General features: G+C 42.1%; 1 protein-coding gene across 2 annotated transcripts in view; it reads right to left on the bottom strand.

The window, feature by feature from the left end:
• The window catches only part of kdr (kinase insert domain receptor (a type III receptor tyrosine kinase)), a 66,821-nt gene extending 41,675 nt beyond the window's left edge, over positions 1-25,146 (bottom strand). The window contains exons 1-28 of one of the 2 annotated variants that reach the window (XM_023953886.2): positions 24,845-25,146; positions 23,964-24,057; positions 23,693-23,889; positions 23,485-23,606; positions 22,291-22,459; positions 21,986-22,125; positions 20,092-20,263; positions 18,714-18,828; positions 18,432-18,601; positions 18,203-18,353; positions 16,949-17,066; positions 16,715-16,826; positions 16,291-16,635; positions 16,070-16,216; positions 15,870-15,995; positions 12,569-12,675; positions 12,074-12,206; positions 8,458-8,562; positions 7,317-7,430; positions 7,107-7,195; positions 6,885-7,032; positions 6,718-6,809; positions 6,505-6,627; positions 6,312-6,423; positions 6,140-6,239; positions 5,962-6,067; positions 4,779-4,906; positions 4,604-4,688 (exon numbers count right to left, since the gene is read on the bottom strand). In XM_023953886.2, coding sequence (XP_023809654.1) covers positions 4,604-4,688; positions 4,779-4,906; positions 5,962-6,067; positions 6,140-6,239; positions 6,312-6,423; positions 6,505-6,627; positions 6,718-6,809; positions 6,885-7,032; positions 7,107-7,195; positions 7,317-7,430; positions 8,458-8,562; positions 12,074-12,206; positions 12,569-12,675; positions 15,870-15,995; positions 16,070-16,216; positions 16,291-16,635; positions 16,715-16,826; positions 16,949-17,066; positions 18,203-18,353; positions 18,432-18,601; positions 18,714-18,828; positions 20,092-20,263; positions 21,986-22,125; positions 22,291-22,459; positions 23,485-23,606; positions 23,693-23,889; positions 23,964-24,057; positions 24,845-24,908 — 3,684 coding nt within the window. In that variant the 5' untranslated portion in view covers positions 24,909-25,146. The remainder of the gene's footprint in view (positions 1-4,603; positions 4,689-4,778; positions 4,907-5,961; positions 6,068-6,139; positions 6,240-6,311; positions 6,424-6,504; positions 6,628-6,717; positions 6,810-6,884; positions 7,033-7,106; positions 7,196-7,316; positions 7,431-8,457; positions 8,563-12,073; positions 12,207-12,568; positions 12,676-15,869; positions 15,996-16,069; positions 16,217-16,290; positions 16,636-16,714; positions 16,827-16,948; positions 17,067-18,202; positions 18,354-18,431; positions 18,602-18,713; positions 18,829-20,091; positions 20,264-21,985; positions 22,126-22,290; positions 22,460-23,484; positions 23,607-23,692; positions 23,890-23,963; positions 24,058-24,844) is intronic. The other variant, XM_023953887.2, reaches the window with a different exon arrangement.
• Between the last annotated feature and the right edge of the window lie 352 nt (positions 25,147-25,498).

The following is a 25,498-nucleotide window of genomic DNA, read 5'->3' as shown; positions in this document are numbered from 1 at the left end:
GAAAGTTTTTGGTCAGAACTTTGTCTAAACACCTTTAAAATGACAAAAAGTCCAAATCTGCAGCTAATCCATTTCAAAACTCTTCACAGAATTTACTACACTGGACAGAGGATGTTCAAGATGGGTCTCAGTAACTCAGACATTTGTCAGCACTGTGACAGTAATCTACCCGACAATTACATGCATGCACTATGGTTCTGCACGCCTGTCCAGGCTCTCTGGCAGCAGGTATGTGCCGATCTATCAGTCTGGCTTAAGGTTTCAATCACAGCTTCACCGTCACGTTGTGTGATTGGTGACATGAGTGCCATCGATGTAGAAGGAGGATTAGGCTCTATCATTTTCATAACATTGATGATCATTGATCATATCAGCTTGGAAAAAATGTCAGCCCAAAGTTCAAGTAACTTTGAAAGAATTCGGTCTCTCTGGTCTCCCATAGCTAACTCCATGACTTAGGGGGTGGGGGGGGCCTGGTCGTCGCTGCTCCTTGCCCTTCTGCCGTGGGCCGGGGTGGGGGTCGGGGCCTCCGGTGCCTGGCGGGGGGTGGTGGGGGCTCCGTTGGTCGGGGGGTCGGGTCCGGCGCCTGGGTGGGGCGGGCTGGGGCGCTGCGTGGTCCTCTGGGCTTGGGTGTGGGGGTGCGTGGTGGGGGGGGGGGGGGGGGGTGGCGGTCTGGCTTGGCTTGGGGGGGTGGTCCCTTTGCCTGTGCTGGGGGGGGTTGGCGGGGGGCGCTGCTCGGGGGGGGGGGCAGCGGCGCTGGATGGGCTTCCCATCTACACCTGGGGCTGGGATCGGCCCTTCCCTGGCTCTGGGGCGGGAGGGTGAGGGGACGTCACTGTGAGTAATCAGGAGATGTCCCCTTAGTGCCCTACCCGCCAATTTTAACTGCACCCCCCTTAGTACACACACCCCTCCCCCCTTAATATATACATCCCAACATAAACACACACATGCACACACACACCTTCTCAAACACACATACACGCACACACATGTTGCAAGGAAGGTGGGACCTGGGTCCATCTGTCCCCTGCCTCTTCCCTGGTGGGGGGTACGGGCCCCTTTGCAACGGCGGCCGTGTCCCCGGGGTGCCGGCTTCCTGGGCCCGGCGGTGCTCTCTCCGCGCGGTGGGGGGGTTCACATTACATCTGAGCCGGGGGTGTCTGGTCCCTGGGGGGTGGGTTCTGGTCCTTGCTCCTGGGTGCTGGGCCCCGCCAAATTTCCAACTGTGGCCGAGCCTGGTCGGGCCATATTTACAACACCCCTTGTGGGCCCTCTTTTTTTCCCCGGGGTTCCCCCCTCCTGGGCGGAGGCGGCGGGCCCCCTGCCTCGCTCCTCCCTGGACCAACCGTGGGCCGGGCGGGTGGCTGCCTGGAGTGCGGGGCGGGTCTCCCTTGGGGGGTCCTGGCTCGTACCTGGGGTTGGGGCGGGGGGATGCCCGGAACTCCTGGGTGGTGGTGGGGTGCTCGTTTGGGGCTGTGGGCGTCCTTCTCCGGTAGGGCCCTGCGTTGGGTTCTCCCAGCGCGGCGGGGGGGCTGCTCTCCTGGTTGGGCTGGGGCGGCGCTCTCTTTCCCTCCGTGCCTCCCTGGCCTCTGGCTCTGGGGGCCTTGCGGCGGCCCTGCTGGCGCTGGCCTGGGTGGCGGGCTTGGTCGCCCGGGCGGCGGTTGTTCCCCTGCCGGTTCCCGTGTGGCGTTGGGGGGATTCCGGCTGCCGTTGCTGCTGCGGTGGGGGTCTTGGGGTGGGGATGGCTGGGCACTCTCCCTCCTTCTTTTCACATTCCACCATCCATTTTAGAAGAACATAAACACTCACCTGAGCACTGGTGTTAGCTCACCTTTGCACTAACAGTTTGCATGACTGAATGACTGAAATATTTCACACTAGTTGGTTTTAAGGCATAAGTATGCGTGTGAACACTATCTGTTTTGTGTACATGTCGACAGGTGGACATTTTTGCAGCTAGCAGTTGTGTTTATAACATTTGAGTGTGTCTGTGGACAGGCCCCGCCCTTTTTGTACTACATTTGAACCTTACCATAATAATTAACAACCAGTAAACTTGTTGCTTTATGCTGCTTCATGGTCTTACCCCCCTTCCCCTCCTATCATCACCCCCTACCCCCCCTCTCTCTAACGTCCCTCTCTCTTCTTCCCCTCTTTCCTTTTCCGTTCGGTACAACACCAAAGATTTTCAGACATGATTGAAATCAATGAAGTTTGGCCTCAATTACAAAAGGGGTTTATTCAGACATACCTTTGAAAAAAAAAAAAGTGACGCTTTGACGCGTGGCCTTTTTTCGCGTTGGTGTGCACACTCACATTGGTGCCCTTTGTTTAGTGACGAGGCGTTAAACGTCGGCGAATATCGCGTGTGAAATTCGTTCCGGTGTGTACGGGCCTTAAGAAGAGATGCCCAGCCTTCCCTTGCCGGCCACTTCCTCCAGATCCTCTGAGGCCGTTCCCAGGCCAGCCGAGAGATGTAGTCTCTCCAGCGTATCTTGGGTCTTCCCTGGGGCCTCCGCCCAGTGGGACATGCCCAGAACACCTCTGCAGGGAGGTGTTCAGGAGGCATCCGGACTAGATCCCCGAGCCACCTCAACTGGCTCCTTTCAATGTGGAGGAGAAGCGGTTCTACTCCGAGCTCTCTGCGGCTGGAAGGACTCATTCTTCAGCTTGACGGCATCCTTTACCTCCTGTGTCCACCACCGGGTTCGGGGGTTACCACTAAGACAGGCACCAGAGACCTTGCGACCACAGCTCCGAGCAGCGGCAGAGACAATGGAAGTGGAAAACTTGGTCCACTCTGACTCAATGTCCCCAACCTCCATCAGTACCTGTTTAAAGTCCTCCCGGATGTGGGAGTTAAAGACTTCCCTAACGGAGGGCTAAGCCAGACATTCCTAGCAGACCCTCAAAGTGTGTTTGGGTCTTCCAAGCCTCCTTCCCCGCCAGCGAATCCAACTCACCACCAGGTAGTGATCGATGGACCGCTCTTCCCCTCTCTTTACCTGAGTGTCCAAGACACAAGGCTGAAGTTCCCCTGAAACAACTACAAACAACTAGTGCCCGCGTGGGCACTGAAGTCCCCCAGGAGGACGACTGAGTCCCCTGTTGGGGCACTTTCCAGTACCCCTTCGAGTAACACCAAGAAGGTCTGGCACTCCAAACTGCTGTTCGACCTGTAAGCCGAAACCACAGTCAGAAACCTGTCCCCCACATGGAAGGGGAGGGACATGACCCTCTCATCCACCCAGGTAAACCCCAACCCCAGGCCTTGCTCCAGAGTGGGGCCCCGGTGATGCCAATCCGGGCGACGTAATCGGGTCCTTGGTATTACGTTCATCAGAGGCTTCTGAACTGCTCTTTGTGTGCTATTGGAGACCCTACCAGGAGTTTAAGCCCCAGACAGCTTCAAGCTCTAAAACTCTGTTATTTCTTATTATTAATATTTCCGGACTTTGTTTTTTTCTGTAGCATGTTCATATTTGTAAAATTTTGACAGGATATATTATTATGGAGAGCAAAATATTAAACGTTATTAAAGGTATAACTTGATTTATTCTGGATTAATATTCCTGTCTGTTTTTATTCATATTTATGTTCAAAAAGTTTAGTTTTAACCCTTGTGCTATCCTATGGGGTCAAGATGACCATTGACGTGTTCTCCCTACCATGACCCTCCCTACCATGGTGGATAAAGGTGGAAAGATATCCATGGACACCAGTGAGGTGAACAAATCAATAAAGAAAAAAAGTGCCTAGGATGGCACAAGAGTTACAGGTTTAAAAGGTTTAAAAGTTAAAAAATTTCAGCGTATTCAACAAATGTTTATCTTGTTCGGCCAGCAACCTAAAGGGCCGAACAAGGGTGTGCAGGGGAGGTTTACTCCCCGGGAAGTAAGTAAGTGTAGAACCGCCAATGCATGCTGCCATATAAGGACATAGTTAATATAACAATAAAATAAATTGGAAGGAATTTTATCAAAGCTATGAAAATATTTAAAACAAAGGTCTTCCACCAGTCAGCCAATAACAGAAACCACTGTTGATTCCTATCACCAAAAAAATGCCAGTAGCTGCCATTCAAGGTTAAAGCTACGTTCACAGTGCCCTCACCAATGCTTGTTCAAGCAGCTGCTTCCAATAAAAATTCTATCTTAAGTATATGAGCGTTTTGGGCGTCTGCACTCAAAACTGTTGCGTCTTTTTGAAAAAAAAAACACAGAAGTACTATCACTTGAAAAGCAATCATGAAGGAGAAATTAATACGTAAATTAATAGTATGACACCAAGTCTTTCATGTATCGGAATAGAGTTGGGGAAAAAAATGCCTGCAGCAAGATTCACCAGATTTGCACTGCTTTGATATTTAGTACCAAGCCTCTTTTAACTGTAGCAGCATGCGCTAGTATCGGGTAGCGACAGTACAGTGTAAACACCACATGCTAAATGTGCGTTCAAAATTGTGTCTTTTTAAACCCATGACCAATGTGAACATAGCATAATCAGATCTTCTCAATTAAAATATCATTTTATTAACTGATGTTTTCTCCCAAAATAAAGCATTTGGGAACAAACAATGCATCAGCATGATGAGTCTTACCATTCTACTGCTGTGCACCAAGGGGATATCCTCAAACATCTTCACACTGAGAGGCTGACTGGACTTTTCACTCTGCTGGGACAGTCTGCACACAGTCAGAAATCATCACTGAGTGCTGTGACATTCAGAAGAAACAGCTGTAGGAACCAGTGTAAAGCAAAAAAATCCAACTGACCCGAGTGATGATGGGTGGTCATAGTGGCAGGACAGCATTTCCTTACTTTGAGGCCTGCTGTAGGTATCTATGGGTGCTGAGCATTGATTTACTTCATCAGCTGTTAGAGGGATGTAGTCCTTTCCATCCTGGAAACCAGCAGCATTTATTGACTATATCTCAAGTGAATAATTCAAAACCCCTGATCACTCCAGATATCAGATGTGCAGTTGAATTAAAGCAGCCAATAGTACGGTAATATAATGTAGTATGTCTCTGTGCACAGTCCCATTGTCACTCACATATCAATGTATCAAAAATTGGGCAACTTAAACAGAAGTCTTTTGTGTGTTTTTTGATTAGATGTCAGTTTTGCACCCTGTTTTAGGGCACAGTTACTGTTTCTATGCTGCATTGGTAGAACAACAAAATGTCTTTCAGAAAACGTTACAGTAAAATAGGCCTGCACAATATACCGCAAATTTATCGTTATTGCGACATCAAGCTGTGCAATATGCATACCGCAAAAGACCGCAAAAATCGCAATAAATGGTTACCTCAAATGTGCAAAAACAAACTCATGGCAGCCTGAAATGGTGAACAAATGAAATTAATCCCTTTATGCATTTAACCAATCGGAAGGACCCGTTTACGTTTTTGATCAATCAGATGAGCCCTTTTATGTTTGATGTTTGCCTCCTATGTCGACAAGGGTCATTTGGAGTATAATTTTTATACTGTTGCAGTGAAATGGAAATTATGTTTTTGGTTGTTTGGCTATTTGTTTATATACCGCAAATTATATCGTTATCGCGATATTAATCACCAATATCGCATATCGCAAGTTTTCCTCATATCGCGCAGCCCTACAGTAAAATATGGAAGAAAGATGCTAATGAACACTTTCTTGTGGGATAATAACTTGTGTGCACACCATGGTGTGTTGGAGTAAGGGTATAAATCATTTTTTTCTTTACTACAGGTCCTTTAATGACTATTTCCAGAAGTTCTTGCCAATGTTCAGCAAGGGGGGGGGGGGGGGGGGGGGGGAATTCATAGTGAGCTGACACCTGTAGCACTAGCATGTTGACCAACAAAGACAGAGAGATCCAGCCACACATTCACACTGTAGCACTGTGTAGTGATGGATCCATCTGAGAATTTGATGACAAGATTGTCTACTACAGGTTTGTCTGGAGCAGACCTGTTGAGCGTTGGCCTGAAGAAGATTTCCCAGATGTTCCACCAGTTCTGCAAACGTGGGTCTATCTGTTGGACGATCCAGCCAACAGTCCAACATGGTCTGATATCTGTATTAAAGCAGTTCTGGTCACAAAGGCAGAAGGAGTGAGCTGATAATCCACCTCCAATAATTTACTCACATCTCAGACGTTGCATATTCTGGAGGTCTCATCCTAGTGCCTTCCTTAAGCCTCCTGCAGAAGGACTCGTCAATGCAAACACCTGGATATGGAGAAGCACCTGCAAGAGAAATAACCTGTTTTAGGAAAGAACACATTGAATGCAGCAATAAGTAAGTACTGTTGGGCTTACCCAAGGAAAAGATCTCCCAAAGAAGTACCCCATAGGACCAGACATCGCTCTGTGTTGTGTACACCCGGTCAAAAATGGTCTCAGGAGCCATCCACTTTAGAGGGAGACGAGCCTGTTGCAGCAGAAATGTCAACTTTGTTGCATTACAGACTTTTATTTTTTTAGTGTGCATATGTCAATTTTGAGGACTCACGTCTCCTTTGCGGACATAGTCAGGGTCTTTATAAACATCTCTCGCTAGACCAAAGTCACAGATTTTGACCACATTGTTCTTTGAGAGCAGGATGTTTCTGGCTGCCAGATCCCTGTGGATGCACTGCAGAGCAATAAGAGGAATTTACCCTGACGGCATCAAAACATTGTTAGGTTTGAAAACATGCAACAGTTCAGACACGCTTCATTTCACCTTGCGTGAGGAAAGAAACTCCATTCCTTTGGCAACCTGGAAGCTGTAGCTTATCAGGTCTTCCATGGTCAGATGGTCATCAACTGAGCTCTCTGGAATTATGAGAAGGGCATTACAACTCCATGGAGGAAGTAGGCCAAATCCTTTATTCAGGGGTCTCGCTGCACCTTCATGAGCGTTAACGTTGTTGCCTGGAAGCTTGTCTTCAGCTGTTCCTGTGCAGATGTCCAGTTGAGGGATCTTTCCTAAACCCAAGTCCCCTTCAGTCACATCCTCCTCTGCAGACACCCACCTCACACTTTCCACTCGCTTTCTCTGTTATAAAAGCAGAAGTAAGGCAGCTAGGGGGAAGGCTAATATCCCTGATAATTTAGCTGCACATCAATTACCTTGTAGGGGCTGTACTCTCCTCGCTTTGACTTCAGGTAGCTAGACAGATTTCCATATTTACAGTACTCAACAATAACCATCAGTGGCCCTGCAGAGAAGAGGATTCAACTGAAAAAGTGACGAGATAGCACGGAAGCAAAACCTTAACCCCAAAATTAAACAAAGTATTCCACAGAGAGTCTTGGGGACTCCTCTGTTTGCTGACTCACCGCCAGGTTTGGTGCAGGCTCCCAGCAGGTTGACAACATTGAGGTGGTGACCGATGTGGATGAGGATTTTCAGCTCCGACATCAAGGCGCGGTATTCACTTGTGGTGGCTCCCTCTGTAAAACAGGGAGGAGATAATGTGTGAGTCAAAAACTTTAAAGCACTATAGGGCATGTCACACACCCACTACGTACAATTTGTGCAAATTGCATGGATGACACTTTGGCTATGTCAGAATTCCCACCCTAACCCCTAACTACTAAAAAACTTTATAGTGTGGGACAATGTAGTGTCCTGGATTTTAAAAGCCTTTCGGACAACATAATCACTTTTATTTTTTTGGAATGGACCATGTTAAAACCAAGGAAGAGATACAAATAAACCACTCATAGAACACATAAATCAACATAGATCATGAACTGATTATTGCGCTTTTTTTATGCAACTCATTAGTGATTTGTGCGTCAATTACGTAATTTTAACCTGATATGTGTACCGTTTATGCAATTTAAAAGTTATGAATTGGTGGTACATGCATGAAAAGTCAGGTAGACATACGTGGAACGGTCGTGGAAATCCACAAATTTGCATATGCATCTCACAAAAATCATGTGGAATTGCATAACATTTACGTAATACTTGAATATAAACTACGTTAAATGTGCATAAACTGCGAAATTCTCAACTGAATTTTTCAGTTGAGAATTCTTAACTGAAAATTTTGAACAGCTTGAAACCAAATTCACATAAAGACACGTGTACCAAAACCCTCGACAGACATCTGAGCACATAGACAAGAAACACTTATATATTGCGTATGGTACAAATACATACATACATGGCGTATACTTCTATAGCCCTTTTCTACCTTCTGAGAAAGCCCAAAGCGCTTTACAGTCACAGTCCCATTCACACATTGATGCCAAACACTGGCACCAACCTTTCACCAGAGGCAAGGTGGGGTTCAGTGTCTTGCCCAAGGAAACTTGAGCGGGCAAGGTGGGAATCGAATCTGCAATGTTCCGATGAGACCGTTCTACCGCTGCACCACAGCAAAAACAAAGACTGAAATTGTATCCGTGGAAAATGCACAAAATGTGGCTGTGTGACATGGTCTTAAGACAAAGAAGATTTCACGCTCACCTTTCAGCATCTTAACTGCAACAGTGGTGCAGGTGGTAACTTTCTCAATGCCAAAGGCTGCTGCCTCTACCACCTGCCCGAATGCACCACGGCCCAGTGGTTCCCCTGTAAAAGCAAAACATTTGTCTTAAAAACACAACTCCAAGTCTCTGTTAGTGCCAGTCATGGCCGGCCCTCCCTATACGCGAATTACGTAGGGCCCCCGTCACAAGATAAGTTTGGAGGATGTTGGGGCCTTATTTTTTACATTATCCAGTATTTCTGCGCAGCTGCGCAATTTACGTACAATACTAATCGATCCGAGGTGAAGATTGCACATAAACGACCCCGTTCCTCGTAATTTCCAATGGAAAACTCGAAAATAATTCTGATACCCAAGTTTCTAAGATGAGGTCGGACATGACCTTCTAAAACAGCTGAGAGCAGAGAAAAGTAAATAATGATGATGGTATGATGGCTGAAAAATGTTTAACTCACGTTAACGTATTGTTTCTGTCATGGAAAGGCCCGCCTTGGGTTTCACCTCTTATCTTCCCTGTAGGTCCTCCCCTTCCTAAGCTCTGTTGTCACAGGTGTTCAGCGTTTGTAATCATGTGTTCTCTATTTAGACTGTGGCTGTTTTGTGTTCTGTGTCGGAGCATCTGCTTTTTGTGCTTCAGGTCAGTTGTGGTTTGAGCTGCTGGCATTAAAGCCTTTCGAGTGAGTACTGGACTTGTGTCGTTTCTTTCTGCTCCTGGGTTTTCTCCCCTTGCTCCCTCCGTCACAGTTTCATTGTTTTGCTACACATATTTAGTGCGTTCTGCATCTTCTGGTTTATGTCAGTATAAAAACTGCTGTTTATTATAGCAGGTCAGGTATTCTGACTTTTTCAACATTGAATATTTCTTAAAATCTTGCATTAGCATGAAATATGGAGAATCAAAACTGCCAAATACAAATAGGAAATAAATGTTCTAAATTATTAATGACAAACAAAATAAATTTACTAATTTTAAAATCATGAACGTACAAAATAATAGATAAAGACGTGTATAAATGCTTATATTTCCATTTATACTCAAATTATTGTTCACATTTATTATTTATAAATGGGTACATTTATTTCTTATTGTATTTTGGTTTTGGTTTTACATAATGATGTTTTGCTCAGTTCCTTCTCAGCCAACAATTTCTTCTGCTCTCAAAAAGTATCCACATCCCAAGATGTTCCTGACATCACTGAAGATGCAATCTCAGGTTATTTTAATAGCCTGTAAAATCATTTAAAAAACAGTGTCTGCATAAACAGCAGTTGAAGAGTATGGAGCCCCAAACTGTTCATAATTAAATTAATGAATATGACCTCATGCAAATATACAATCAAACAATAAATCTCTTATAAATATATAAAAAGATCATGAAATTGTGAAAAACCTGCACACAGATTTTAAATGAGCCACTAAACTATTAGTAGTATTCTGCTATAGTTATTTTATTAGCTTTATCAGTGATTATTGTATAATAATATTTCTTGTTTTTTAGCTGGAGAAGAAACTCCTGTCACCACATCTACTGTTGAAAGGGAAAACATTTGACTGTCTTACTTTTCACTGTTTGCTTTTAGTGAAGTTATGTATCTTATGTTCCAGAGGCTCCAAGAGAGGCGTGAATGGAAGATGAGCCGACTGGATCCAAAATTCCACCAACCTCAAATCCAATTGGTCCAGCTGAATGACCAACCACACTCTCTGATCCAGAAAGAATGGATTTGGTGCAAAGAGATCATTCTCAGACTGAGAAATACTTTGACTTTCCAAAATCCCCCTCAAAATCCCCCTCATTGAGCTTGTTGTGTTCTTTATTTTGGATTGTTATATTGATATTTGATTTGCTGTTAAGTTGCTGTTTTTAATAAGTTGGAGTTTTGTGAATGTCATTTGTTGAGTGCCTAATGTTACTTTAAAAAAATATATCTGTATATATATACATTTGTCATTCATATTTATTTCTTTGCATTTAAAATTTGTTTGGCACCACTAACATGCGTATACAACATGCAGGCAATATACTGTATTCATTCTTCGGCAGGAACAATAATTCACAAATGTATTAATAGAGATATCTCATTTATATTATAACAACAGTTGCGTTTTTTTGATGCTGCTGATCAGTTGGAGGGCCCAAAAATTAAATTTCGCTTAGGGCCCCCAGAAGACCAGGGCCGGCTCTGGTGCCAGTGTTATTTTCAGGATCAAACTTTTGCTTCAGCAGTCATCATGTTCTATTGTAGTTTAGATTAGGAATTTAAAGAAAACTGCATTTAGAGCTCAACTATCATAAGTTTTTAAAGAAAATAAAAAAAGACCCCAATCAGATAAAGTAGGTCCGATTTTCGTCAATGACATATTTAGGCAAAGAGTTTTTACAAATTACCTATTATATCTGTTTTCTGAGTTTGATTTTAGAAAATAAAGGTTCAGCAGCTCAGCACAGTAATGGATGATGCATTAGTTTAATTTACCTATAACCTCTGAAAACATTTACCACACAGTTTGTTTTATTATGCACACTTCTTGCAGCTAGATCTCAGAAAACCTCCAAAGGCCTTCTTTTAAAAGACATAACTTATTACTTATTAAACACTTACAGTAAGTCCTTTTTAAAAATGAACAATGTCAAGACTTTTTAATCACTTGTAAAATCTTATATGTACAACTTACTTTCCCCTTGAGATGAAAATGTTTTTAAACTGAATACATATAAAATTAAACTTTATAAAGAATTAATTATTGCATAGTGAATCACCTCCAGGAAGGATGGTAAGCGGAACATTTAAATTACATTTTAAACCTTACCTATATTACTATAAATATTTTTCAGGGGCAAAATTAATTTGATTCAAAAAAAGTGTTTTATTATTTAAGAAAAAATGGTTAAAATATTATTTGTACTAAAAATCGTGTAGCTTTTGTACCGATACATTTATTTAACTGGAAGTCAGCAGTTTAAATATTAAAAAATATCTTGCCTACTGTTTTCTATGAGTTTCATTATTCAGGAAATTTAGATTTAACTCTTTTATGCCTGACTTTATTTCCAGCTGTATAAAAATATTTTTCAGTGTTTTTCTCCGTTCAAGGGAGGCTAAATAAAGTGGATTCCTGGATTTCATGTTGACATATGAAGGGATTAATATTATTTTATTTCAGCATGTCTTCTGCACGAACACACATTTGTTTTGGCTTTGTTGTAATGAATAATGTGCTGGAGAAGCTTGTTTGAGCTGGTATTCGGTGTAACGATTAGGACAGAGGTCGGAAGAGAATGTGCCAATCTGATTAGTTTTTATGAATGTTTTATCCTATTGTGGGATTTTAATTTAATTTAATTTAAAAACATCAAATCAGACAATCAGCCATAACGACTATGATTATAAGTCATCAGGTTAAAAAATAAGGAAAGTTTTGATCACCTTTGAGTCTGGCTTGTTTTTTTAAACAAGTGAACACATTATGTCTACATCCTTTTTGTGTCACACTTAAAACTGTATCTAACTGCCTCTTGAACCCACCATCTCCATAAGGAAGTGTTCAGCTGCAACAGAAATTCAGGAGACTGGGTTACAGCAGAGTCTCACCAAGTTTAAGTCTGTCCCGAGGAAACTCCCATTTGTTAGCGTCATAGGTGAGTCTTTCACACTGTTCATCCATTGGCATGTCTTCTGAGTCCAGGATCATGGACAGATAGCCAGTTTTCAGATCCACGTTTGACTGAAGCAAGGATGAAGAGTTAAAAAACAGGCAGTTAATTAAAGCCAGGGTTAATTAAGGGAACTCACAACAAATCGTCCTGAAGATTTCTAGTAAAACTCATAAAAGGGGCCCAGTCAGAGTGTGGGGCCTACGTGACTTATGTGAGCTGAAAGTGGACATGCTGTTTCTGAACACAAAGGAGAGCTCTCGCTGAGAGCCAGAACAGTCACTTCTAATCAATCATACACCCCACACCCTCAGAGTAGGAGCGCCATGTTTGCATTCTTCTGTTTCATATTTTGATTACTTCAGGGAAAATTCAAGGAAAAAAGAGCGTGGCTATAGAAGAATGACAATGATACAAATGAGGAACTTCTTACCTTCTTTCTGCCACGGATAACAAAGACGATCAGCAACCAGAAAAACATGGCTATGACCACCGACCCGATAGGAACAATCAGCTCCACATTAGTCTTCTCTTCAGCACCTGCAGGGCACATAAACAAAAACATTTGACAAAGAATCCCAAGATAACCATATAACATGTTTGAGGAACAGAAATTCATAACAGAAGTGACATATATTTTGGAAAACCTTTCATCAGGTTTGTCTTTTGGTTTGGTTTGTGCATGAGTGCACTTTGGTTGAGGTTAAAAGGAAGGGACTGTAGGAATCTGGAGAGTGAGAAACCTGACAGTTTATCTAGTCAGAACAAATGGCCAGAAGCTTTTTCTTGCCAAAATAATGAACTCAGACAAAGTTATAAGTGTTTCTCTAGGTGCAGAAATAGAACAATTCTCTTCATTTTAATTTACAGAAGGCTGTGTTGTTCCACATTTGCTCTGTACTGGGCTGGGGACACGTCCAGGTTGAACCCAGACTTTGCCTGGGTAACTCGGATCAAATCCAGCAACCCCCTGACCCTGCTTCTATTCTGCGAGAATAGAAGATAGATGGTTGAAGGAATAGTTGGATGTATTGAATGATGGATGGATGGATGGATGGATGGATGGATGGATGGATGGATGGTTGGTTAATACCAGCAACTAGAGGACTGGCTGGAACAAAGAGAAGAGGTTCTCTCCCAGTTCATTCTACAGTGTACATAGTAAGGTGCTGACCTCTAAAAATACAGTTAAGTGGAAGAAATACTTTGGGGATCTCCTTAATCTTACCAACACTTCTTCCTCTGAGAATGTCGAGAGGATGACTCTTGGGGGCGTGACATTGACTGGGCTTGAAAGCAGGAGAAGATTTAAGGCAGGAAACCTGACAGCCCCCTCCCTGGACCACATTAAGGAGTTCCTTACTTTCCTTTGTAGAACGTATTTATTCGCTCGTAGACCACCAAAACTGAAATCCCAAAGGAAGTCAAAAAGCTCCTAGGAGGTCAATGAAGTCCGCCTTGAGAATCTTAAATCTCTTAAAGCTGTTGAGCTGTCCTAGGTGACATGCCTTTGCGACATTGCATGGCAGTCGAGGGCAATGCCTATGGACAAGCAGACTAGTGGTTGTCCCTCTTTTCTAGAAAGAGAACCGGACCCCAAATTACGGGAAATTACACTCTCTAGCATCCCTGGGAAGTGTACTCTAGGGAATGGGAGAGGAGTCCATGTTCGAACCTCTGATTTTTGAGGGACAGGGCAATTTTCATCCAGGAACAAATGAACAGCAATCAGCTCTAGACAACGCTTGAGAGTTCATGAGAGTTTGCCCATCCAGACCACACAGGCATTGTGGATTTGGGAAAAAGCGTTATATCCTGTCTTTAATTGAGGGGATTGATATGGCAATGTGGGGTTTGGGGCCCTCTACTAAGGTCAGTAAAACCAGAGCAGGAGCTTGCTTATAATTGCAGTTGAACCTGTTTCCACTGCATGTTAGACTCTACACTGGGCAACTCACAGATAAGTGAGAACAGCTGGAATAGAATAAGCTACTTCAAGCTTGGCATGTCACACCGGGAGGTTCTAGTGAAGACCCAGGATGTGCTGGAGGGACCAAGTCTCTTAGCTGGCCTGGGAGGACCAGCTATGAACAAAGTGGAAATGTCTGTGGAGAAGAAGATCTGAGCATATACCAGCACAGACGAGGAAAACAAAGACATACACAGATCTATTTGTCTGCAAGTGAATGCATCAGAATGGAAAAGAGCAGGGAGACTGTGGCCTGATGATTTTAGTTTCTATGTCACAGCTACAAGATTTTTTCAACAGTCAACAGTGTTTTTTTGTCTGCTTTTTGTCTACCTGATTCACCACGATTTTATTAAAGAAATGTCAGAAATGCAATTTTAATCCTAATTTTCTTTATATATGTCCACCATCAGAAAAATGGTACAAAAACATGTTAAAAACACCAAACATAACATTTTCATTGGAGTGGGTCTGTCAGAAAGTACTGTACTTGTAAGTTTGTGACACGAATGTTATGCATAGGAAGTTTCTTTTGTGCTGCTTTCTTTCTTAGGAGTCTTACTTCCTGTGACTGGACCACAGTGCAGACGCGGACAGGGTCACGTAAGCGCTGCTTCCAGTCACAGCAGTTGTTTGTTTTGGGTTGTGTCCTTCTGCTCGGGACTGAGAAGCACAGAGAGAGGGTACAAGTGGCGTTGGGGAAGGGCTGGCCTCTCTCTTTGTCCCACAGTCTCTTCATTGTTTGAATTTCAAAAATCCCAGGAGGACGTGCATTATTTGGTCCAACTTCCATGGGTACAAAAAGCTATTTCTATTCTGTCTCTTTGATATCAAACATTTTAATCGTGTCATGTGATTTGAAGGACCTCTATTGTCAGACTTTCATCTTGAATTTGTTTCCATGAGCTTTTAGGTTGTCATTCATTCTCAGCTATGAAACACATTTGCGACGTCCTCAGATGAATCACAGAACTGTCCAACTGGGCACAAGCCCAGGTGCCAGAGGATTAGTTGTGCCTCAGTGCCGAGCTTTTGTTCAATGACATGCATGCTAGAGATAGTGGACAGCAAAACCACAAAGAGAGCTTTCACAAAAAGACAACAAAAATGTGACCACAAAGAAAAACCACAAGCTTGTAGTAGTATCTGAAAGCCTGAGGTCACAAAGAAAGACAACCATGTCATAACCTTGTTTGAGGCTACCCTGAGACATTATGTCCTTCACTAAATGCTTATCCAGAGATGTTTAATTCTTCATATATCTGCTCTTTTTTTGCACATTGTTACCTGTTTGTAAATGGTCTTGTTTGTTTACATTCATGCTACATTTTTCTTTTTTATATTATTGTTTTTATCTTGTTCTTTTTTCTCTTATGTTTACTTGCTACAGTAACGCACACATTTCCCACGTGTGGGATCAATAAAGTACTTCTGATTCTGATCTGATCCAGGTTTGTCTGCAGTCTAAGTGTAGTCCTGATTTCAAAGTTACAGTTAAACCTCCAATTTCTCAATCTTAACCTCCATCAAATTTTTATTCTTAGTTATGCAGAATCTATCTTCTGCTATCTGTAAGCAAGCTGGAGAGGACGGAGCTGTCAGGTGGCAAGTCTGATAAAAGCATAAGCAAGAATGAAGGGAAAGGTTTACATGATGGGAAGAGTGGTAATTTAGGAAAATGGTAATTTAAAGCATTTGCTTCAATACTGTGATGTGCAAAAGCAGGAAATGAGATGCATATGTAAGAGTTTAAGGTTACACTGACCTTCAACAGTCAAGACAGCCTGGGAGGTGTCGCAGCCTCTGCTGTTGCAGGCAGTGCAGGTGTACAGACCGCTGTCCTGCTGTTTCACACGCTGGATTGTCAGGTTGTTCTGGTTCAATATCACACCTGAGGGCAACAGGGAATTTATTAGGGAGACATATAAAATCACAAAAGAAGAACTAGATGAGAGCAAAACCCACCAGACCCCTCCACCACCGTGTTATTGTTTTTGGTCCACACCACTGTTGGGTTGGGTATCCCAAAGGCATCACAGTGGAGAGTAATGGTGGCACTAACATTTACTTTCTGGTCAGTAAAATTATTGCGAATTCTTGCAGCCATGAGATCTGAAGTCATAGAAAAACTGATGTTAGACCCCTCAAGACTCTGCATGTTTGCAAAAGATGTGTAAAGCAGGAACCTCTTAGAGACAGACGCAGCAGAAGGCACGTTTTCACCCCAGTCTTTATGTTCACCACCTGGCAGGCATAGAGGCCCTCATCCTGAAAGGATGCATTGGGCAGCATTAGCTCCAAGGTGATGTTGGTTCCCTGCTGTGTGGGCAGCACAGCTTGTGACACGGGGACCGGCTGAAGGGTCATGGAGTGACACGGCTGAATCGGCGCATCCCGCTCTGACTTGGACACATTAGCCGCAAGGAACCAGGTGAGGTTGGTGTAGATCAGTTTGTCCGCCTTGCACCTCAGAGCCACATTGTCCTCCTCCAAGGGCTTATCAGATGGATACATACTCACTTCAAGGTTGCCTATCAGAAAGCAAATGAAAAAAATGTGTTATAAAGCACATGTATGCAACAAGAAGGGATGAAGGAGCATAATGCTTACTTGTCACACGGAAAATGATTATCCGATTGTCCTTCCCAACTTTATTAGAAGCCATGCATCTGTAGAGTGAGTGGGTGTCTGCGTTCCGGATCCTTAAAGTGCTTACAATTTTCTAAAAAGTGAATCAAATGTATTTGTTAACATTCTTTAAAAGATAAAAATGCCCAACACACACCTAAAATGATGATTGGTAGAGAAGTGATTGTAACCTGCGGTTATCAGTCAGTGGTTTACCTTTGCGTGAGGATCGATGTCAGTTGTAGTCCTCTCTATATGGTTGTACCCACTGCTGTTGCTGATATCTCTCCAGTTTTTGCACTTATCCACCACCTCAGGCTTTATCACTCCGGGCCTGATGCAATAAAAACGGACACGGAAAACCAAGCTGGAATACCATTTTCATGATTCATTCCAAAAAACTGGGCTAGCCTCAGCTTAGTTCATTAACCAACTCTTAATCTTGCCACTTATTTTTTCGTAACTGCTATAAAAATAAACTTAGTAAATTTAATATAACACCTGGTAACTACAAAAACAACCCCTCTAGAAGTAAGTAATATAATCTTAAAATATGAAAAAAAAATTATTTGAATAAGCATTAAAAAAAATCTGCCAGTTAAGTGGGGTAAGAAAAATGATCTTACCAAGAATTGTAATTAAAAAAAAAAAAGGTCTAGTCAATAAAATTATTTTGCTATTGAAAAACACTCGTGATGAGATTATTTTTACGCAAGACAGAAAAGAAGACATTAGAACAATGGTCTTTTTAATTTATTACAATTCAGTTTTTGCAGTGTGCAAACATTTTATTGGGATGTCGTCTTGTTTTTAAATATGATGGGAATTTTTCCCTCATTTTTTTCGATCATTTTTGCCGATAAGAGAAAGTTCACTATATTTAAAGTGTATTTCTTGAAACCAAGTCATTCTATTTCGAAATTGTACACTAGGGCGTTTTATTTTCTTTTTTTTTCATTTTGAAAGAGCTACAGGAACAACAGGAAATGTGGATCAGGACGAAGGAAACTCTGGGATGTGCAGGCAGAAGATAAGGAAGCTGCTGCATGGTCTTCTCTGGTCAAAGTGGCCACTTACGCACGAAAGAACAAACCTCCTCTCTATCAACACCCATTCAACCCTTGCAGGAGTCACTGAGCAGGCAGTTGTGTCACTGCAGAAATGTGCAGGCTGCAGACTTTGGAGCTCCGATCTCAAACAACTGGCCCAGACAGAACAAAGATTTGTGCAAGAAAGTCTGATGTCTTCTAAAATCGAACATTTTGAAGAGACCGAATCACATCCGCTGATCTCCATCAGGGTCAGAGTGCCCCTCATTGTCTTTTTTCTTGTTTTTGTCAACAACCTCTATTGTTTTTGCCAACCTCATGACAATAAATGATGACGAGGCATGTGATCACGGCACAGAAACAAAAAAGGAAGAAATCCAGTGTTTACTGGTTTTCACACACACACACAAAAACGACTTACACAAAGGTTTCCCTGCAGTCTTCCTTAGGCATCCACTGCCACTGAATGCTCTCAGGAATGGGAAATCCACGGGCGGTACATGTCAGATCAGGGCTCCCACCATATGAATACATGTCCACTGGAACTTCTTTCTCAATAATACGAGGAGGCACTGAAGGAAAAAAGAAATCATCACTATGACATTTTCAGAAGCTCAGGAACAAAACAGAAGAGAAGTCATCTTTCATACAATTGACCAGCAGCTGGAAAGAGGATCTCTGCTCCTCTTTTGTGACCTTATTGCTTAGGATCAATGTGTAGTTTCCTTCATCTGCCTCCATGACTCCGCCACGGAAGACCAGAGCGTCGCTCTTCTGTTTGATTCTGTAACTCTCCTTAAGTACTAGGCCATCTTTTAACCTAAACAGAATAATGGTACAAAAATGTGCAATGTGCAGCTTTTTCATGTGTAATAAAAGAACTGTTTATGACACACAACTGATGACAAACTGCCACTGCTACATGAACATACCATTTAAAGCTGGGTTCAGGGTACGCAGAGTACCTGACAGGGTAACTTGCTTGAGCTCCCACCGTTACTTCCCAGACCTTTGGCCAGGGTTCCTTCATTTCAATGAAAGGCTTTTCTGCAGGAAAATAACAACATAATTATTCATATTTATTTGAATTGTTTGAAAATGTTGATCTTATGGAAGTTCATGGAAGGAAAAACTGTGCAAATAAGACTTCAGCAACTGATAAATTCATCCAGCCAAGATGAGATGCTTTGTTATTGACACTAAACTATGTCCAAGCTTTTGTGTGTAGTAAGGAAAACCGTCAGGTGCCCCAGCATGAGCTGTATTATAGACCAGGTCACCCCTGCTCTATGGAAGCATTTCTGTCTCATCATTCAAAATAGAAGTTAATACCTGAATGTTTTTTCATTTGCACAATAAAGCTACGTAATTGACTCAAAAATTAGATGAAAAATAAATCTGCTAAACAGTTTTTTTCTTCTTCTTCACCGCTCAGTCTGTCACTTTATTAAAATGACAAAGAAAATGTTTTTTGACATTTCATTTTCAAAAAGTTCTCTAGTAAATGTGTACCAAAATTCAATTAGAAATACTGTATCTAAGTAGATGATTAAAATGGATTAAAAAAATGCTTTTTCCTTTTCACAATGTAACTGCATCAATTGATTCAAAAGTAAAATAAAAAATCAATCCTCCAAAATGCTTTTCCACTTTAACACCCCCATTCTGTGACATAATTAAAGCATTAATGCAAAGAGGGGATTGCATTTTCATTTTCACATCCACCATGCAAAAACTGTTGCATAAATCCTTTCCAATCAGCTGTTCCATGAGGGAGGCAGGGCAATGATGTCAGTGTTCACTCGGTGTGCTGCTCCAGGGAAGGCTTTGTAGCGCAAACAGGACGGCCGGCCGGCCGGCCGGCTGCTCCAGGCGAGCGAAGTATGACTCTGATCAGTGCAGCCGGACTCATAGCTTCGTGTTTGTGGGCAGGGAAGGGGGTTTTGTTACGGTGTGCACTCCGGGGGAGTGCAATCCCCTCTTTGCATTATCGCTTTAATCACGTCAAAGACTGGGAGCTGTTCAAGTAGAGAAACATTTTGGAGGATTGATTTTTCATTTTATTTTTGAGTCGATTGATCCAGTTACATTGTGAAAAAGAAAAAGCATTTCTGTTAATCCAATTTTAATTATCAACTTAGATATTTCTAGTTGAATTTTGGTACACATTTACTAGAGAACTTTTTGAAAATGAAATGTCAAAACCATTTTCTTGATCATTTCATTTATTTCTGAGTCAATTGATGCAGTTACATTGTGTGAATGGAAAAGCATTTTTGTTAATCCATTTTAATTGTCCAGTGCACCTACCGTAGACTTTGACGTATGCAGAGGCACTTTCATCCATCTGCCCGCTGGATGCCGTGCAGATGAATTCTCCAGAGTGTTCCGTTGTCACGTTCTCCACAATAAGAGTATTGGAAAGCTCCAGAGAGTTCCACAGCTTCTTCTTGTGGGGAATCGTGTGGAGTTTCCCGGAGTTCTGAGTTAGCAGGACACAAGAAATAACTTTGTTTAAATGTGAATTTCTTGAACTAATGTACAGTGTTCCCTCACTATATGTGGTTTACTTTTTGTGGTCTCACTATTTTTGAGATGTTTTTTCAGTGCAACTTTGCATGCTTTGTTTATTTAACAGTGCACTGTGTTCTGCATCCTGTTGACCTTGTCGATCAATCTCCTCCGTGCCATAAGGACAGCTGAAATAGTTCAGCTTTCCGTATTTACATAAATATTCATTGTGATCAGTAATTTGTTTTCATTCTATAAAACTGGACATTTTTTCCATGAAGGTTTGAACATTGAGAATTTAAACAAAAGAGAAAACTGTAAAAGTGTTCATTTCTGTCTAAGAAACATGGATAAAGTATGTAGTGAAGATTTTTACATCCTTAAAACATCTGTAGTTCACCTATCGCTGGTTATTTTTAGAACCTAACCCTGTGATAAACAAGGTAACACTGTATATTTTTTGATGTGGAACATCTCTCCATGTTTGCATTTAAAACATCTCAGCTGCCTCTTGACCTTTGACCATGTTGCGCTGTCTGTGTAGATCAGTGTTTTTCAACCTTTTTTGAGCCACGGCACACTTTAACCTTGACAAAAATCCCGCAGCACACCACGATCCAAAAAAAAAAAAAAAAGCAGGAATTCATGGTCTGTATTGATCGACAGCCGCCCCCCCCCCCCCCCCCCCCCGCAATCTCACGTGGATTTTTGTGATAAATGTGGCAGAAAAAGCAGGAAGTTGTGGCTGTTTTTTTTCTAAGAGATGAAATAAAGGTTAAATTAGAAAAATTTAGAAACTGTTTGTTTGTTTGCTGTGGTTTCAAGACGTTTCACAAGGACAACTCATTGTGCGCTGGGACACTGTCCCTTTAAGCCAATGCATCATGGGAGAAGTAGTGTGAAAACTGCTGAAAAAGGGCAGAAAGACTCACGTCTCTGAGCTTCATTGTTTTGTTCACTTGTTCCACGGTCTAACAACGGACTCTGTGGAAAGCTACACACTACATGAGCTGCATGCGGGGGAAAACAACTTGGAGCTGCAGAGGATGTGAACAGGTAGAGAGGCGGAGGCGGGGCTCAGACTCACTGCTGATGATTCCAGATCCGCAACAGCTGCTTCCTAATAAAAAATAGTTGTCATCCATAAAATTAATATAATTTATTGGGTTTACTGGATTTAAAGAAATAAATAAATAGAATGGAGTCTGCATCAAAGTGAATTTGTTTCCATCATCTCACTCATCTTAACTCTGGGTGTTTGACAGACAGAAAAGTCTATTCAAGATTGTGGAAAATGGACAACAGTTCAAAGAAACATAACGCTCATAAATAATTAAATGAATAATTGAATGAATATCCTGATAGTATTTTAATCAATACAAGCATTGCCAAATGAACTATCACGATATATCGCCGATTTTTTTCTAACACCCCTAGTGTTGCGGCTCCCTGTGCCTTCATTTCTGTGGGAAACTGATGGAAGTGGCTCTTTGAGAGGTTCAGGTTGGACCCTTGACCTAGAGGCACACAATAAACTGACAGATGCTTGGAAGCAAAATGTCACAAATATTTTAAAAAAGACAAGGAAGTGAGAACCCGGAGTTCTGGTATGAACGTCACTGAAGCGTTTTCACCAAAAATGTGTCTGGTGTGGGGGGTGGAGGATTAGGGGAGGGTGAGGCGTGAGACTCACCAGGGCCCCTCCCGAGTGGGTCCAGTTGAATTCAATGCCTACGTTGAGCTCGGTGTTGGCAGTGCAGATGAGCTCCAGCTGCTCCCCTACAGCCAGCCTCTGCTGCACAGGGGTCAGGGTGAGGTCATGAATCTTGTATCCTGCGGAAAAGGGAGGGAAGGCAGTCGGCAGACAGCCTATTGTTCTCCTGAGACTTCAGATGCAATCCACTTTTACACACAGCACTTTCAGAAAAAAAACATTTTTCTGGGTTTGTTCACTCAATAGAAAATTCAGCTCAGCTCTGATTTAAGATTTAGTCTCACCCACGACAGCCACAATGTACAGAGGAGACTTGAAAGTCTCATTTCCAATCCGGGTCTGGCAGGACACCACACCAGCATAGCTGATAAGATGAGTGGGCACAATGAAGCCCATCTTGGCATCCCACACCAAGTCTTTGCCATCAGGATGAAGCTCTTTGGTCGGATACTTCTGACAGATACAGGAATATATAGGTTTTGACAAAAAAGAAAAGAAAAGGAAAATATGATCAGGCATGTATGGGTTTTTACAGAGTAAAGTAGCGTGACAGACCTCTTGTTGTCCTGTAAATGTTAACAAAAAGCTGCTAACAGCAGCTATTACTGCCCCAATGTCTGTTAGACACTATGTACAGTATGTAAGCAAGCAGAAGGCCTCCTGAACAAACACTGGGACATTGTTGGAAAAAGACAAAAATAAAAATTCTAATTAATTCCTGAACTTAAGGAATCACTAGAGGAATTTGGACTTTTAAGACCCGGTCCATTGAAAATCAGGTTTTTGGTGTTTTTCACATGTTCTTGTAGCTTTTTTCTGATGAGGGATGACATATATAAAGAAAATTAAACTTAAAATTACATTTCTAATATTTAAATTTTGAATCAGATGCAGACCAAAATTTGTCATTTAAAAATGCCTGTAGCAGTGATGTACAGTAGGTGCTACAGCTGGCAGGCCACAAGCTCGCTGCTCTGCTCCATTCTGATGCATCCATTTGCAGACAAACGGATCCACGAACGTCTGTTTTCCTCATCTGAGCTGGAATCGGACTCCAAATTGTATGGCTGGATAGCTTCAATATTGTTTGACATTTTTGTTGTCCTACAAAATGACAAAGGTTTTCTGATTATGACTAAAAACGGCAAAATCCTAAATTCAGGCCAAGGGAGCACTTTGAAAATAGATGAAAAGATGATCAGAGTTTAATTTTAATTGAAAATTTCTCTGATAAAACTTTGACTTTCTTACAAAATGTTTCACTGGTTAAATTTCAGAACTAGTTGTCATGGCTTTACACAGACCCTCTAGTAAGTGTTTTATAAGGCTGAATCTCTCCTCTGTGTCTGTGGACACAACAAAACCTTCATGAATTGGAACATTCTAGGTTGTTCTGCAGCCTAGGATCCACAGAAATGTCTCTATCCTAGTGAACAATGTAATTTCACAATGAGAAAAGACAAATAGCTTTTCCTTACAATGTTTAGAGTAACATTAAGGTTTTCTAGTGAGCCTCTGCATGGTATGACTACCCGCTCCCCTTCACGGATGAATACCACCTCGTATTCCTTCTCAGATGGAACAAACGGCACCCTGTGATCTGAAATAAAACCCAAGCGTCAGACATTTACGTTCACTGAGGGAGTGGGAGTGCCGTCATGGTGAAGGCAACTATAGGAGTTTTACCGTGGACAAAGACGTAAACTGCTTTCTTGCCATCTTCAGCCTTCAGGTCTGGGTACGAGCAGTGGTACTCTCCTGTTTCATTGACAGTTGCATTGGTAATGGTCAGCGCTGAGCAGAAAAATCCTGACCCGCTGCAGTCCCTGATGGAGAAGTGAGTGCTTGTTGGGGGGGTCAACCACCTCACATACTGCCGACCTCTGCAAAGAAAGTTCGGAGTTGGATGTTCTGGAGGCTGAAGAAAAGAACGGCAGCGGGATGTATCCACTCATACCTGCAAATCAGTTCCAGGTTGTCTGATTTGTTCATCCGATGTGTGCCATTTATGTTAAGAGTTGGTGGATCAGACATGAACCGCAGGTCGATGGCTGCAAGAACAAGTCACAGTCAGCAGGGATGGGAGTATCCCACATAACCATGCTTCATGACGCTTAGAAAATCCTTTCCAAATGATCTTGGGATTAAATATGTTTTGAAAGAGAAACAGATTTCAAAAGGAAAACATCTCAAAATGAGATTGTTTTGGAACTGGATTTGGATAGGGTCACTTTTCCATTCCTGCAAAAAATGGCAAAGTTGTGTCAAAACAGGAAATGGGGGGAGATGGGTTGGGTCAGGCTCAATAGTTCAGCACAGTGTGGCCTAGGTGGAGTTCCTGTTTCTGAGGATACAGGCTGCCCGCCACCTCCTCCCTGTGAGGCCTTAAAACATGCATTGTATGGAGAAAAAAAAGACCTGGGTGAAATTACCAATGAGGCCAGGGACTGTTTGTCTAAAATGACCCCAAACATCACAATTTCAAACTCTGTGCTTGCTCTATTCATGAATAATGATACAACCAATAGGCCAAACTGTTATTTTTGTTCAAATCTGAGTTACTTGAAATGAATTGAATTAAAATAACTAACATGTCAAACATTTCACAATAAAAAAAACAAAAAGCAAGAGAAGAAATCAACTAAAAAAGACAGAAATAGCTACAAATGCAGTAAATAAATAAACAAGGAAGGAGTTGTGCACCTTTTCTTTCAAAAGTTACAAAAGCTGGATGCAGATGAACAAAACCACTACATGAAAATGAGAGAAAATCTACAACAAAACATAATCTGGTCTTTCAAAAGAAAACAATCATTCGTTTTCTTATTTTTTTCTTACCTGCAATATAAATGATGTCCAGCGTTATTATAAGTGAGTAAACTGAAACTGCCCGCGCCATCATCGGACAAGAGGCGACACCAAAGTCCTCATCAAAAGTTCAGAAAATGATCCACAGAGAGTTAAGGGATGATAACCCTGAAAGAACAAAAAAAAAAAGGTCCTGTTGCTGTTGGGTTTTTTTTCTTTTTTTTTTTTTAACTCTAGGCGAAGTTTGTAAATCCTGGACAGCCACAGGCTCAGACAATCGGCTGCGAGAGAGGCGCACATGTGCGTGTCCGCATGCTGCAGAGGATGCAGACAGGCGCGGGCGGGCAGCGAGGGAGGAGCGTCAGAGACAACCTGCTGTTGGAAAGATCCATTTACCTCGGAACTAAGAAAAAGTACCTAGAAAAAGATTTCCGTTCCCTCCTCTAGGAACTACATTTCAAATGCATTTTTGTTTAGGCTTTACCCTTTTGGACAGTTAAAAGGTAGCTGCAATATATCCTGTTGTTTTTGTCACAAGCCATAACTGCAAAATGTAATAGTTCTGGTTTTGTTTGTTTTATTTATCAATATTCACTTCAGCAACCAAAAAAACTCACAAATTGACATTTACACATGGATGATACAAATTTTAGACTAAAGAATAAGAACACGTGGTCAGTGCAT

The sequence above is a fragment of the Oryzias latipes genome, chromosome 4 (assembly GCF_053564925.1).
Source record: "Oryzias latipes strain Hd-rR chromosome 4, Olatipes_Hd-rR_3.1".
NCBI classification, from domain to species: domain Eukaryota; kingdom Metazoa; phylum Chordata; class Actinopteri; order Beloniformes; family Adrianichthyidae; genus Oryzias; species Oryzias latipes.
This window is presented reverse-complemented; position numbering and strand designations above follow the sequence as displayed.